At 38.8% G+C, this 15,601-nt stretch overlaps 3 protein-coding genes across 10 annotated transcripts; 2 read left to right on the forward strand and 1 right to left on the reverse strand.

Annotated features, from left to right (window-relative positions):
- Positions 1-1,195: 1,195 nt before the first annotated feature.
- LOC103704127 (probable mannose-1-phosphate guanylyltransferase 1) lies at positions 1,196-5,467 on the forward strand. Of its 8 annotated transcripts, XM_039125076.1 has the most exons (7): positions 1,198-1,379; positions 1,474-2,708; positions 2,879-2,995; positions 3,073-3,205; positions 4,072-4,134; positions 4,242-4,481; positions 4,554-5,467. In XM_039125076.1, the coding sequence occupies exons 4-7, from the start codon at positions 3,095-3,097 to the stop codon at positions 5,223-5,225; spliced, it is 1,086 nt and encodes a 361-aa protein (XP_038981004.1). In that variant the 5' UTR covers positions 1,198-1,379; positions 1,474-2,708; positions 2,879-2,995; positions 3,073-3,094; the 3' UTR covers positions 5,226-5,467. The 8 variants fall into 8 exon arrangements, with proteins under 8 accessions (XP_008785518.1, XP_038981004.1, XP_038981002.1 ...); XM_039125074.1 differs by having other exon boundaries at positions 1,474-2,995; XM_039125073.1 differs by having other exon boundaries at positions 2,807-3,205.
- A 1,282-nt stretch (positions 5,468-6,749) lies between these two features.
- LOC103704125 (CASP-like protein 5B3) lies at positions 6,750-10,780 on the reverse strand. The gene is made up of 3 exons (XM_008787290.4): positions 10,352-10,780; positions 8,998-9,130; positions 6,750-7,299 (listed from the first exon to the last, which is right to left on the reverse strand). The coding sequence occupies exons 1-3, from the start codon at positions 10,480-10,482 to the stop codon at positions 7,099-7,101; spliced, it is 465 nt and encodes a 154-aa protein (XP_008785512.1). The 5' UTR covers positions 10,483-10,780; the 3' UTR covers positions 6,750-7,098.
- A 279-nt stretch (positions 10,781-11,059) lies between these two features.
- On the forward strand, positions 11,060-12,400 carry LOC103704187 (NADPH-dependent aldo-keto reductase, chloroplastic-like). Its single transcript, XM_039124078.1, has 4 exons — positions 11,060-11,064; positions 11,773-11,998; positions 12,096-12,111; positions 12,147-12,400. The coding sequence occupies exons 1-4, from the start codon at positions 11,060-11,062 to the stop codon at positions 12,398-12,400; spliced, it is 501 nt and encodes a 166-aa protein (XP_038980006.1).
- The last annotated feature ends 3,201 nt before the right edge of the window (positions 12,401-15,601 follow it).

Raw genomic sequence — 15,601 nt, forward strand, 5'->3', positions numbered from 1 at the left:
AAGTATTGGAATACTGCTTTCTTCTACCCGTATCTTTGCATCTTAGTTCAAGTTTATTTATGCAGTCATACTCTTTTCATACATCATCTAAAAATGCCAATTCTCGGAATAACATCAAGTAAACCATCTTCTTGCAATCCGTCAATTTGAAAAGAAATAGAAGAAATACTTATTTTAACCTCCATTCCTGCCTACTTTTATCACACAAAAAACTCTCTCATCACCATATGTTAATAGATACTTCCATCTTTAGTAAATAAGTCTATTTGGCTTGCTTCTTGATCGCTTCAAAGATAGTAAATATAAATAAAACATCATCTAAAAGAAAAGGCATACATACTGTAAGTAGAATACCGAATTCCTATTTTTTTTCATGTGTATTGTTGTGCCATAAACTAACCTTCAATTTAGATGAAAAAGTCTTTCAATAGACTCTCATCTTTTCTACGTTAATTCCTCCCTTTTTATGTCTATGATCATATTATTGCAAAAATTTTAGTGCAGTCACCTTCCAAAATATAAAGAGAAGAGGAGAAAATAAAACGCCAATATTTCTATATTTAACCAGAATATGTTTTCAATTTAGACCGACCTAGAAAGACCAGTTCCTATCTTTCTATGTGTATGATCATTGTCAGAGTTTAATGCAGCAAGGAGAGGAAACATAAAGAATGAAAAATGAAAGGTGGCACATCTCCTTCGACTTCGGAAAAGAATATTTTCATATTTAACTAAGACATATTTTTAATTTATGTTTTACTCTCCAACAAGAAAGAAAGTACGCAAGAAATTATATTTATATTAGTTCTTGCTCATTTCGTAAAGAAAAATAAGAGTACATGAGCAAGAAATTTAGAGAGTGATTCATTGATTTTTTTTCATGGATGACAACAAATCCATGAATTATTCACCTACCACTATTTGTACATGAATAGGTTCATACTTTCAATGCGTATTATTACTAATTCAGTTGTTTCCCATGCGCCGTGCATGGGCGGCACACTGCCGTTGTATGACGTGACTCGCCGTTAGGGGAACAGCGAACTCTCTCTCCTCTCAGCGTCACCGACTAAGAGACGACCGTTAAGGAGGAGAGATTAAAAAAATAGAAAGGAGATGGAATAGAGATTATCGTCGTTATTAAATGAGTAAACCAGGATTAGTTCTAAAACTCGGCAGGTGGCTATATATGAAGAGCAGCGGGATCTCCCTCCGGGATTCGCTTTCTGAAACTTCTTGCGAGCCTGAGCACGGAGCTGCTCTCCCTTTTCTTTTTTTTTTCCCTTTTTCTCGCTCGAAGGGTGTATAGAAGATAAGGAGGCAGGGATTGGAACTCGCCGGGATTCGCGTCCTCTAGTCGGAATCTGACCAAAATCTTGGTAAGATTCGACAAGCTTCTCCATTTAAATCTTTCCCCCTTTTTTTTTTCCTTGCTAGATTTATGTAGCAGGTAGTGATCTCATCCTCTTAAAGTTTCCGGTCTTCCGACATCTGGAGGCGTCTTCCTGTCTCGGTCCGGGCCCTTCGAGTTGGATCTCCGGGTGGATGCGGCAATGTGGCCTGGGAGTTGTTCGATTATTCGAGGAAAATGATTAAAGTTTTAATCTTTATGCTTCTGTTGTTCGACTAGGGTTTCCACACCTGTTAGGAAGCTTTTTTTTATAATAATAATAATAATTTAAGTGTTTTTTCATATAATTTTGATGAACTTGCCTTTTTTTTTTAAAAAAAAAAACTACCCAAAAATTTACAATCTTGAGAATTTTGTTTACCTTTATGTGCTTCAGTTGAATACTAGCCAACTTACTTGACTTATAGAGCTTATTTGCGTCTCTACTACAAAAAAGTCCATTTTGGAGCTCCTTTTAAGTGCCAGTTTTTTTTTTTTTTTTTTAATAGATTTGGTGAAATCTGCTCTTTTCCCGCCCTTTCTTTTATGATCTTTTGATTTAGTTGAATATCAACCGTATTTTTCTCCACTTAGAGTCTCTAGTTTCTGATTTCCAACAGCTAAGATGATTTCATTCTATTATAACAAAGTCTCTTCTCAGTTCCTTTCTCTAGGTCTGATTGCAAATACATGATTTCATTCTGTTACCCTACTCTTGTCTTATGCTATTCCTTTTTTTTTTCTTGTAAATCTTTTCTGCATTGTTGAGTTCTTCCCCTTCTCTTCATCTTGCTAGAATTATGCTTAGGATATTAACCGAGATTCTTTTAGAATTTTGACCCAATCATTAGAGTACTGAATTATGAATATCAAAGAAATAACTCTAAATGATTACAATCCATTTCCTTTCTTCCTTTCAAGGAAAGCATAATTACAACATGATTCGTAGTCTTTTGAAAGGATTCTGGAGGACTTTCCTTTCTGTTATGCATACTTCTTAGGAATAGCCAACAAAAGAGAATTCATAAGACCAACCCTATAATAAAGCTTTATGCTTCAGGTTGTGGTTGTGCTTCACTTCAAAGAGTTGAAAGAAACAATTGTTTTCTCAAAGAAAAAAAAAGGCTCTAATAAGAGTTAAAATGAAGTATCTTTTACCAGTGGCTTAATTTGTTTATTGGGAACTTCAATGGTTCGGCTTTCTTGCATTGATGAATGCAGCCTGTGATCAAAAAAAGGAAACAACACAAGAAAAACAGGACCATTGAAAACACAAAGGGCGAGATCATATTAGCTGGAATTTGGAGCTTCATTCCAAGTAGAACGTAACGACAGTTTTCACCTAAACCCTACCGATTTTTATGCTTCGAGCGACACCTGCACAATCTTTTTTCTTTCCACACTGCCCGACCGCAGATTTCAGTTCCTGTGGTTTCTTCCTTGCATGTCAAGACACTATGATCTTGTCGCTTTCTTGGTGCTTGGAAGGAATTTTTCTGAGCGGAGTGGATGCCAGGCTGGTCACATCAATAGCTTTTCAGAGTCCTTTATGAACAAAGTGGCAATCACTCTCCATTCACAGATGCAAATATAGAGTTCCATAAAGTAGAATACTGTGACTTCTTCTCAGGTTTCAGGTTTGGTTTGCTTCGTGGTATTGATTTCTACCATTTAATCAAAAGGGGAAGAAGGGAGCAGCCAACAATGAAGGCACTCATCCTTGTTGGAGGTTTTGGTACCCGATTGCGGCCTTTGACACTCAGTGTCCCAAAGCCTCTCGTTGATTTTGCCAACAAGCCCATGATCCTGCATCAGGTATATGTTTTCTGTAGTTATGATGTTGTTAGAGTAAATAAGAGGAAGAGTAATTCTCATTAAGGTAAAAAACTGTTTTTTCATGTATAGTTGATGTCTGGTCTTAGAACGTAATCTAATTTTAGCATGTTGTACCTTTATTTGTGTGTATCGAGCCAGTTAAATGAATGTAAGAATAGTTTTTGGAAAGATGAAGAATGCTACAATTCTTTCTGCATATATCATTTAATTCACTTTGTGACTCTTGCTTCTTAATTCTAAATCAGATTAAAGGATTGTCACTTTAGAGATTGCATTATACCTTTGAATGTCAAGAATTGGCCCCAGTTGTGGTATCAACTAGATAAGTCTTTATGGCCAGATCTTCTTTTTGCTACTTCAATTCCATTTTTGCCTAATTTTAGTAATTCATCTAACCTTTATAAGGCATGCCTCGGTAGGTCCATGTCCATAATTTATTTTGGATCAAAGCACTTTTATATTGTTGTAGATCTCTCACAACAATCATCAGTTAAGATTTTTTTTCTTCTTTTTTTTTTTATCGAGAATCAAGTGCATTTTTGTCAAGTATATTGATCTCTATGGTTAGGTCTTTCTTTCTGTAACTTTAACTAATTTTTTGGGCTAACATCAACCATAAGGGGATACTTTGGTAGATACATCTCTATAGATTCTTTTCAGATCGAATCACCTTGGTCTTGTTGATCTGTTATTTTTTCTGGCAGAAGGAAAGATAAGCTATCCTTATAGATTTTATGCAGTCATAGTGTTAGTCTGAACCAATATTCTTAGTTGTTTGGATATAACGCCGGAATCCACATTCAAATTCTTCATTGTAACCAATGGTTTATAACACCTATGATCAGATTGAAGCTTTGAAAGAGGTTGGAGTGACAGAAGTTGTTTTGGCCATCAATTATCAACCAGAGGTAAAAGCATGGACCTGTTATCTATATCTACCAGTCCTCTATACTATTTAGCGGGCTGTCTTGCAATTAAGTTTCTGCATGCCCTAATCTGAGGTCTCTGTATTCAGGTAATGCTCAACTTTTTAAAGGATTTTGAGAGCAAGCTTGATATCAAGATTACCTGCTCCCAAGAGACAGAGCCATTAGGAACAGCTGGTCCCCTGGCTCTAGCCAGAGACAAGCTAATAGATGGTTCTGGGGAACCCTTCTTTGTCCTCAACAGTGATGTCATCAGTGAATATCCATTTGCTGAGCTGATTAAGTTCCACAAAGCGCATGGCGGAGAGGCTACAATTATGGTAACCAAGGTATAAACCAAGTCTTGGCAATTATTTCCTGTAACATTTGTTTTATTTGCAGCCTGACCTTTTATCTGATAGGTTGATGAGCCATCCAAGTACGGTGTTGTGGTTATGGAGGAGGAAACTGGAAAGGTTGATAGATTTGTAGAGAAGCCAAAAATATTTGTGGGCAACAAGATCAATGCCGGGATCTACTTGTTGAATCCGTCTGTCTTAGACCGCATTGAACTGAAGCCCACCTCAATCGAGAAAGAGGTTTTCCCAAAAATTGCAGCAGATCAAAAGCTCTATGCCATGGTCCTGCCTGGTTTCTGGATGGATATAGGACAGCCAAGGGACTACATCACAGGCCTGAGGCTCTATCTGGATTCTCTTCGCAAGAAATCTCCCTATAAACTAGCTGTTGGCCCACACATTGTGGGAAATGTTTTGGTGCATGAGAGTGCTGTGATCGGAGAGGGGTGCCTGATCGGACCAGATGTTGCGATTGGACCAGGGTGCGTTCTGGAGTCTGGAGTAAGGCTGTCAAGGAGCACGGTGATGCGAGGAGTTCGGATTAAAAAGCACGCATGCATCTCTAGCAGCATTATTGGGTGGCATTGCACTGTCGGACGGTGGGCACGGGTTGAAAACATGACTATCCTTGGGGAGGATGTGCACGTCTGCGATGAGATATACAGCAATGGAGGTGTCGTGCTCCCTCACAAAGAGATCAAATCAAGCATCCTAAAGCCTGAGATCGTCATGTGAGCATGGAAAACTGGAGTGGTTTGGGTTGCAATTAGAGCTATAGTTGTGTTATGTTCCTGTTCTTTTCTTATTATTTCTGTCTCTAGCTGCAAGTGTATGGCTATTTTGCTGTCTGTCAGTTTATAAGCGTCTATGTATGCTTTGTTCCAGTGCTGGGCTCATGAAAGTTTGTAGTCTGGGTGTGTGGATATAAATTTCTCCATTGGACATGGAAAGTTAAAGAGTTTTATTCTGTGATAAAATCTTGCCTGTGGGTATTGTTTTATTTGTTGATCTTATCCTCCTGCTTCAGGAGCAGTAACGTTGCAAGGTTGAGCATGATCAGTCGTCCTTACATTTGTTTTGGTTTTAATACCTTGTCCTCCTCCTAGGAGATATGCAGTTAACTATGAACATGGTGGATAGGCGAGTAATACTTGCCTATTTCGTTTAGATCTCATTCATGGAATGTGATAACGAGGGTTGCGTAAGTATATTGATTTCAAACCATCAAAAATAGAAAGCCTTGGATCGGTCAATAAGGGTAGTCAGGTGAGATTTATATAATAGGTCTAAATTGATGGAATATTAAGACATTTTGTTGATGTTGTCCCAAGTTGCGACTTACTTCTGGCCATGACTTGCATCATTACTGGCCAAATGAAAAGCAACCTCCTATTCCGATTCAGAGCGATTACGGCTGACTTCCTGGCTACAATTGCGGACAGTTGGAGTTCCTTTTAATCTCCTGTAAGTCTTCTAATTAAACAATGCGACCGCGAGCTTTGGTCAAGTTAGAATTGTAGAGATTGCAAGCAAGTACAGTGACTTCTAATCCAAATCTTCGGAAGCTGACCGCTGTATCTTTGTGAGGGTAAAGGAAATGGATTCAACGTAATTGAGAGCCTGATTTCAGGCAAAAGGAAATGGTATATCGCAGCATCTGGAACAGTCAGGAGCGTCTCTTCCACAACCCAAGTTGTAGGAAATTTATTCAACATAGAAGTATGGAATAATTTAATAGTCTAAAGAGAATATCTAAACAAGACCAGGGTTGTAGAGGGTAAGAGTTTAAAGACCGTAGGAATTCATAATATCTGTCCATCTTATGTACTTCAGCATACTTCAAAAACATATCTACATGTGAATAAAGAATCTCATGACTAAAAGAACCTCATCTTATCATGCATTCATCAGGAAGTTCCTTTGGAATCAGGCATGGATTGTGCAAGATGCAGAGCGTCAATTCAGTGGCTTCAGCATTTGCCCAGCCTAAGCGGAGGAGGCTCGTGTGTTACAGGAAATCAACCACAAAGGTACTGAAACGGGCATTTTCTCTCGTTATCATGATCATTTGGTTTTCAGAGTCTGTTCTTGCAGCTCCCCCTCTTTCATGCTTTACATCCTGAGTCCATTAAAAACCTTACAAGATGAGCTATGATGATGCATAATACCACGGTGTGTGGAGGCAACTAAATCGGCCTATCCATAGAATGCCATAGAATGCTACACTATCAAGGACTCCACCTAAGCCTCTTAATCAGCAAACTGACTGACTCATTAACATAGGAAGCTATTAGTACAGCAAAAACTGAAACAAAATAACAAATAAAAGAAAAGAGAAAAAGGAAACTCATTTTTGCCTGCTTCCATAGCCAGCACTGTCATCAACTATCGCAGCAGATGCAGAAAAAAGCTGGCCAGGCTAGATTGTAAAGCATTACATGAGCTAGAACTTTATAATACAGGTAAAGTATACAACAAACATGTTCTGGTAACTTGGGAAGTGACTTGCAGCTCAAAGCTCAGCACCATTTTCTTAAATTATGGTGAATTTCGTTTCTTTTTTAACAGTAATTAATATCACAAAAAAGAGAGATTCATACAAGACCCGTCAAGCTGATGCCAGGAGCCAAAACATCACTAGGGAAGATACGGCAATTAGCAGCCATGTAAGAAAAGCCAATGCAATGGAGATTTCAAACTTGCCACATGAGAATTGAAGAATTATTCTGCAGAAGTCTGAATCTCTTGCAAAGAGAACTGTTATAGCCGCTGAAGAGCATGCCGCCGCAAGTGACAGGATTGCTGTTACCTGAATTAGGTAGGATAACTTGCCTCAGTGACACAGAAATATGAAAAGGAAGTCCTGTATGAGCTCAGTTTTCAACATCCCTAGGTATGAACAACACTTGACGAGATGTCAAGTAGAGTGGTAAGAGCATGAGGTAAATGACTACATCACAGAAACAGCAGCATGAGATAATGGATTCAGCGCACGGTTCATTCTATGATTCATTTGAGTAATTAACATGGCAATGGCATTTACCACGTTGCTTGCTTTCTGCTCACAATTATAATCACAGTACTCAAGATTTTGCTATTTTGGTGATGTTTTTTCTATAGCATGCCCGCAGGAATAATTCAGCTGAAACTCCTTAACAATTAATTACGGAATTGGAAATTGATTAGAAAAAATTAACTGACAAAGAAGAAGAAAAAAATGAAGATTGGATCAACTGTGTTTTCATGAAGCTATGAAATGGAGATCATACAAAAGTTTCAGATAGAATCAGTTCTTGTTCATATGCAACAACATCCAAAACAATGCACACAAACTTGACCAGATGAGACAAAGTGATAACTCTAACAAGATTGCAACTTTGATTTGTGACTTAGGTCTAGCGAAAATACAAATATAACCATGGCACAATGCCTCAGCTTAGAAATGAATGGTACCCGAAATGAGTTGAATACTTTCATATTACCCAATTATGTTAGATGTATAAGATTAATTTATGTACCCTCACCATGAATACAGTCCCTTGTTAATCAAACATAAACAAGCATAACTTCTCGTCTTTTCTTTTCACATTCAATTTTCACAACACAAATTACATGTGACGAAATGTGGATAGATTCACAGAATTTCCTATGGGCTTTTTGAAGAAGTCTTGACTTCAATTCAGTTAAGGGGGTTAAGAAAAAAACATAGTTCCAGATCCTAGCTACAAAAACTGCTTTCATCAAATGTTTTCTTGGTAATCTGAATTAGTTCCTTAGACTGCAAACCTTAATATCCCATAAAGGTGGACCAGAGGCAACTTGATGTTTAATTACTTCCCTAAAATATGCAGATGGAAAGGGAGTATTGACATGTCGCATGGTACACAAAAGTCATCATGTCATACCATAGAAAGCAGAAACATCACAGAGATTCTTGTAAACTTAGTGAGTACAACAGTGAAACAATAGTAAGCTTGCAGAGCTTCTCTCTCTAAGTCATAGAAACATGCATTATTTGAGCAAATGATTGCATTCAGAATGTCCTGAAATATTCTGTCAAAGAGTTCCAAAATCCCATTTTACTTTCATTTAATAAATGAAATTATACCAAACATCGAGCAGTGTAACTTGAAACAAACATGGGTAAAAAAAACATCGGACAGCAGATATGGCACCGTGACTTTGTTCATCAGCTGGATCTAAAGAAAACAAATATTTTAAAGAGAAGCAGGTGATGGTGATGTTATTTATAAAGGGTTCCATGACTTATGTCCTATAAGCAGGTCCACCAAGCATTTCCCGTCAGACAAGTTTCAATTGTATTTGAGTATGAACTTGCCATAAATGAAGCGAAAAACCTCAGCTGCCTTACATAAGGATTATGTTCGTCTGCTAGAGGGATTGATGTATCATTTATGCATGCAAAGAGAATATTAAATTCTAAGAACTGATCAAGTCATCTAATTGTGACATGTAACTAAAACAGAGTAAAGGGATGAAACATTACCCAGTCACCGACCAAGAACAAGCTTACTAACATAGGATTATGCAGATCTCTTTTAATCTTTAAGGCATAGATATCAACACATGCAAGTCCCAAGCTCCATAATGCTTGTAGTCCCATAGAAGAAATCAAATAGCTGAATCCAAAGGCATTACCAACAATTCAGTCCAATGAAAAAGTCAATATCATCAGAACAGTATGTTGAATATGCTAGACAAGCTTTACAAAGCATAATCTGCAAAATCGTTTTCTTTCATGAACTTATCATTTCAGAATCATAAAATATGATTGCACAATACTGACCTAGGTATATCAGGGAGTAAACTTTCCTTTTATTATACTCTGCTGGTTAATTAGCTAAAAGTACTAGCTAGAAACAAACAATCCATGTGCTGACTGTTTTGAACAAGTTCGATGCTGTTTATTCTCGTTGATTATTTAAGACCGAGCATAAGATTTTGGAGAAGTTCGAAGCCATTTACTATTGTCGACTATTTAAGTTTGGAGATACATATGTGGAGATAATTTGTGGGTCAATAGCCAAAATAAAGTCGGTCCTGACTAGAGGATCGGAGCTTGTCATCGATGATCTGCATTATTCAATGTGATCTACTATCTCTAAATTGTTTATTGCTAAAAATCATGCAATTTGGAGAGCACTAGCCTATGCAGCCATTGGTCAATATATATATATATTGTTCGTGTTATTTAAATTGTCCATATTTACCATTGGATGTATAAGTGCTGCATAGGCTAAGAATCTCTAAATCACATGATTTTTTGATAGTAAATAATATAAAGATAGTACATAACATCGAATGGCTTGGATCATTAGTGCCTGGGCTCTCGATCATCTGGTCAGGACCAACCTTATTTGGATTGTTGTATAAGTGCCAACATATTAGCTCTATTTTTGTAATGTGTGCATGTTGGACAGTAATAGGCTACTTAACTGCCTCCCCGGGGGTTGCAATGCCTAATATGTTGCCATCATTTGCAAAAGTTTTACTTTTTAACTCAAAAACTTAACCACAAGACTATTATGTCGTTAGGTCCCCGCCTAGAAACCCCCTCTACCACTAACTGGACATCTACAGCCATCCCGATATATAAGAGCGCTTAACGATAAACAATCAGCTTGATATCTCAACAAAAAGAAGTCACAGGCTAAATCAAAGAGGCATAAAGGTACGGCAATAAATATGTAACTTTATGAGATTAAACTAAAGTATCAAATATAAGAAAATTAGAGTTAGAATTAAGCATCTGAGTTGCCAAATCACTCAATTCGATATTAGATGAACACTATAGTTTAAGGGCTACCATATTAAAAAGGGACCTTGGGATTGGGTCATACCAGAAGGCGGTGTAGTTGGAGAACCCTAGAGCGGAGACCATGAACCCAATCGAAGCACCGGCGAAGGCACACTGCCCGATCCTCAGCAGCAGCCCGCTCCAAGTGCCTGGGCTCCCCACCACCACCTTCATCTCCTCCTCCTCCTCCTCCTCCTCGAAGAACCTGAGATTCCAACAAATGCCCTAGATTTCTTCAGACCGCCTCCCACTGCTGGATCTCCATACCAAAAATCCTCGCGGCTCTCCGCGCCCGATGGCCGATTCCACGCTACTTTCTCTCCGATTTCTTCTTGAAACCCCCGATCTCTCTTCGAATTCGAATGCAATCGGTCGATCGATGTGAGAATTCTCGAACACAAGGAAAGAAAAGCAAGGCTAATACAATGACCGCAACAAGTTTCTCCTCTCGATTAAAACCAATGTATAAAAAAAATTAATACTTTAGAAACCAGACTGTTTATCCAACCGGAATAAAAAAAATTAATGTCGTCATCACCGGTTTGACCATCCATAAATCCGGACCCAACCGGAATAAGGACCGGGTCATCATCGCCGGCCATAAATAAATTTTATTAATATATATAATTATAAAAAATAAAAAATTATTAATTTTTTTCTGATAACTTTTGGTACTAAAATAGCACCTTATTACAAACAATTCATGACATAAATTTAACAAAGAATGATATCCACATTAGAGAGAAATAGGATGGCGTGAGGAAAAAAAATGTCATGTAAATTAAAATATAAATTTATTTTTTTTTGTTTTTGCTAAAGATAAATTTCAAAATTTCAAGTTTCAACAATATATCAATTTTTCCGGAACAATGCGGAGTAACTGGGAAATATAAGGCGGCAGGATATCCTAAAGGTGCATGAGAAGCTCGAAGAAGGACGTGCATCAGTGTCTAGGCATGCACGTTGCCACAGTATCCTTTGTACCCTCCCTTAACTCACCAATAACAAGTTAAATGGCTTATTTGCGAATACTTCGCTTTCCCAATAAATAAATCTGGAGGGACGTTTTCTGTCCTCCTTTCTCCTCAAATAATAATAATAATAATAATAATAATACCAATTTTTTGGGATAAAAGTGTGTGTATATATATATATAAAAGCATATATACATATTGGTGTACCCATTTAGTCTTATAGAGGTTGTAGAACAGTTAAAACTTGGAATTCTTGGAGGAGGGGAAAGAGAGAGGAGGGGGAGGGAGGGAGAAGAAGAGGGAAAGAGAGCAAGATGCCATAGGCTGATCCAGACCTTTTAGCTAGCAAGGGGAAGGAGAGCAGGAGAGGGGGTGGTTGATGCTCCGTGCTGGCTAATTATATAAAGCAAGGAAGAAAGAAAGCAGGATGCTGCTATCCTCCGACGAGTAAAGTTAAGAGATAGAGATAGATAGATAGATAGATAGATAGAGAGAGAGAGAGAGAGCATGGGAGGGGATTTCAGCTTCTGTGCCCACAAGGCCACAAGCCAACCAGCGGGCTCGGGCGAGGTAATTTGCTTGCTACCAAGAAGTTGGAGGATTTGCTTGCTATTGCACGAGTGCCTCCGGCTGACAACCAGATGGAATGCCACCCTGCAGGTTGGCAGCAAGCTAGGCTTCGCAAGTTATGTGAGTCGAAGAATGTTCACCTCTCTGTAAGTTATGCAACTTATTACTACTTACTATAAGCTCTTTTTATATGCTGACCAGTAACCTCACAATTCAATATTTGTCTGTGTGTTAAATTCTCAGGCATATTCCCCGCTGGGTTCACCTGGTAGGCTGGTACACCTAGCATAAAAGGAGGCAGCAATGTCCTTACGAATCCTGTTGGGACTACGGTTGCTGAGAAATTGGGCAAGACTACTCCTGCGCAAGTTGCACTACGATGGGGGCTTCAGATGGGCCAGAGTGTGCTTCCCAAGAGCACAAGAGAATCAAGGATAAAGGAAAATTTTGACATATTTGACTGGTCTATTCCTGAGGAGTTGTTTGCCAAGTTCTCTGATATTGAACAGGCAAGTACCCATTTTGTGTTTGAAGTCCCATGCAACTAAAATTATATTATTTGAGTTCTGATATCCAGCTGATCATATGCGCAATTTGAAACTAGAAGTAATAATAAAAAAAAGAACTACGTAGAGCAGTGCATTTTGTAATTTTTTTTACTTCTTGTTACCTCTCGATATTGGTTTCGAGAAATCCAAAAGTGCAGAGGATGTATAATCCTTTAAAAAAAGATAAAAGGCAGTTGAATATCACAAATTTGCATAATTGTAGCAATATAACATCGTAATATAGCCAACAACCGGCATTTTGACAGTCGATCAAACAATGGTGAACTAAAGTCAGACCGGTTATTCTCTGAGAACATTTTATTGATTTCTGGTCCGCAAGTTGGTTGCTGCTTATTTCGTAACTAGGTTCTTAAGTTTTCTCAAAAGAGCAACATACTGATTACCAGAATATAACCTTAGTTTGGTACTCTGTTTACTGCATTGACACTTCAACAACATGTACAATCTTCTATACTACTGGTTTATTCATTATTTTATACACATGCTCTTGAACTGCGTCAATTTGAGCATGTAAACATTGCATCTGATGAGTCAATCACTAATAGAGATAAGAATCTCTGTATGTGATCACCAGTATATACTTATTTATTGATTTGTATCACTGGTTTTGTATCGTTGGATTTGCATTGATGAATTCAGTTTTGCATGAGATAATACCATTTTGTATGATTCTAGATATCTTAAAATTGTAATAAGTACATTAATAAATCAAAATCGATTTGACAAGAACAATATGCAATAATCAGAGGAATAAGAATTAGTTTAGACTAACCTCCACGTGCTTACACGTGGGATAGTCTTTATGATGTATACATGAAATAGCCTTCACGAGCTTATGTGTGGGATAGCCTCTATAAGCTTGTGTATAGGACAGTTTCCACTAGCTTATATGTGGAATAGCCTCTATGAATTTACATGTGGAATAGCCACTATGGGCTCACACGTGGAAATTTTGTTTATTAGTTATAGACTGGAGCACGATTTGGTTAGTATAAAGCCGAAAAAAATTGTTATCGAATTTGGAATTAAAATAGTGAAAAATGGATGATAAAGCATATGAAACCATGGCTAAATAAATGGTTTAATTTGTTGGTATTTGTGATATATATTTCTTTTGATAAGATGGATATTGATGACATATATATATATATATATATATATATATGTTGTTTTGAATGAGTTTTTAAAATATTGTTGTTGGGGGAATAAGATTTTCCCCCCAAGTGACACAAATGCCCCCAAGAAGCCGCACAATCGCCGACCCTGAACGGCCAAAGTCGGCGTCCGACCTCGGAACGCCCGACCTCAAGACATCCGACCTCGAGACCTCCGACCTAGGAAAATCTTGATGCTCAAGGTCTACCCTTGTCAGCCACCTACTACGGCCGTACTCCTCCGAGGTCCAACTGAGGACCATACCCTGCCACTGCTTTAGCATTTATTGCGCATGGCCGCTGTAACCCTCCGGTTCACTCTACAATTAATGTGGATCTCCGGCTTACTCCACCATTAATGCGGATCTCCGGCTTACTCCACCATTAATGCGGATCTCCGGCTTACTCCACAATTAATGCGCATGGCTCCTGACATCTACGGATCCTCGGCTCTCCACGGCAAGTTAGCCCAGCAGAGTCTGGTCAACCATGATAAGTCTCTGATCTCGGCCATACCTCCGACACCAGTGCAATGATTCGCCTGGTAGCGTACTGGTTCGGGTCGTACGACGCCCTCACCGCCGACATCAGCACAATGATTCGCCTGACCGTGCGCCGACCTGAGCCACATGCCGAGCCGTACTATGGCCTCGCCCTGTTACATCACAGGTAAACCGACCCCCACCTATAAAAGGGAGCCTTGGCTTCTCAGGAGGGGGTTGGGAAATTCCGCGCCTTACAAGCACTGTTCATCTCCTCCTTACACTATCTGCCCCCTCCCTGACTTGAGCGTCGGAGGGCCGGCGCCGGAAAACCCGGCCACCGGTTTGTCCGCAGGCACCCAGACGGAGGACGCCGCCCGCTGACGGATCGCTGCCCCGCCGTGAGGACCCCCAGCTCCCTCTCTCCGGCCACCCCAGACGGAGGACGCCGCCCGCCGACTGGTCGCCGCCCCGCCGTGGTGATCCGCAGCTCCCTCTCCCTCGACCGAAGATTGCCCCCGGGTCCAATTTCCAACAACAATTGTTATGGTATTTATTTCATTCGATATTGTTTTTCCCATTATCTTTATCATAATTTATATTATTTATATTGATGTAGTAGTTGGAGATTCTTACAAGACTAGAAAGCTTATATCCATCTATTATATATATTTTTCTAGAGTCGTAAAATACATAATTTTGGATGGGTTGGTCATGAAATTCGAGCATCAGAGTTACTAGTTAGAAAGTTGCTTTTCTGTTACCAGATGAGCATTTAAATTAGTAATTTAGTAAACTTTGTTATTTGATAATAAGGGATTTATTTAAATATGGTTGAATTCTATGATTGCGATGATTTTCTAGTTTTATTAGAGATTTTGTTCATCTTATAGGCTTTACATGATCTTTAAGGCAACGCTTTAGAGTTCATGTGGTTGTATTACATGGGCGACCCAAGTAATCGGTTCGGGGTGTGACAAGAACACAATGCATTGAGATGAAGATGAGCGTTGGCACAAACGGTGAGCTTGCTTCATTATAACTTGAAGGTCACGAGTTTGAAATATAGAAATACACTCTCTATATATGGAGCAAATGGTGCTTATATTTGACTCTCCCCAAATCTTGCAATTGCAGGAGCCTCGTGCACCAAGGCCTCTCCCTTTTTTTTACATTGCATTGAGATACGCATTTGGGTATAGCATTAATTATCTTGCCGGCATTATCTTCAAGGCTTCATGCAATTCTCTGAATTAGGATGCATGTCACTGAATGCAGGACATGACAATGTTTTCATAGTATTTCTAAGTTTTATATCTCAAGTTAGTATATGATGCATTAAGATATATGCTTGAGTAGGGCATAAGGTTTCATTCCAATAATAGAATATAAATCATTTATCTAGTGAGGTTTACTAGTGACTGCAACATGCTCGGCTGCATGCATCGATCGGATATTTAGTAGATGTTAAGCACAAGCCTATTTTCACTTTAGAAAACCTAGCTGCCAACTCATCTAGGAACATGTGCATGCAACCGACATTT

This window comes from Phoenix dactylifera, chromosome 3 (assembly GCF_009389715.1).
Source record: "Phoenix dactylifera cultivar Barhee BC4 chromosome 3, palm_55x_up_171113_PBpolish2nd_filt_p, whole genome shotgun sequence".
Classification (NCBI taxonomy): domain Eukaryota; kingdom Viridiplantae; phylum Streptophyta; class Magnoliopsida; order Arecales; family Arecaceae; genus Phoenix; species Phoenix dactylifera.

What these genes read in the sequence shown, in the direction of transcription:
- LOC103704127 (XM_008787296.3), top strand. Translation starts at nt 3,095, where the DNA reads ATGAAGGCACTCATCCTTGTTGGAGGTTTTGGTACCCGATTGCGGCCT. An exon ending in AGCCCATGATCCTGCATCAG is followed by an intron (nt 3,206 to 4,071) that starts GTATATGTTTTC and finishes ACCTATGATCAG; the next exon opens with ATTGAAGCTTTGAAAGAGGT. An exon ending in CCATCAATTATCAACCAGAG is followed by an intron (nt 4,135 to 4,241) that starts GTAAAAGCATGG and finishes CTCTGTATTCAG; the next exon opens with GTAATGCTCAACTTTTTAAA.
- LOC103704125 (XM_008787290.4), bottom strand. Translation starts at nt 10,482, where the DNA reads ATGAAGGTGGTGGTGGGGAGCCCAGGCACTTGGAGCGGGCTGCTGCTG. An exon ending in TCCAACTACACCGCCTTCTG is followed by an intron (nt 9,131 to 10,351) that starts GTATGACCCAAT and finishes CTTTGGATTCAG; the next exon opens with CTATTTGATTTCTTCTATGG. An exon ending in TGTTCTTGGTCGGTGACTGG is followed by an intron (nt 7,300 to 8,997) that starts GTAATGTTTCAT and finishes TACCTAATTCAG; the next exon opens with GTAACAGCAATCCTGTCACT.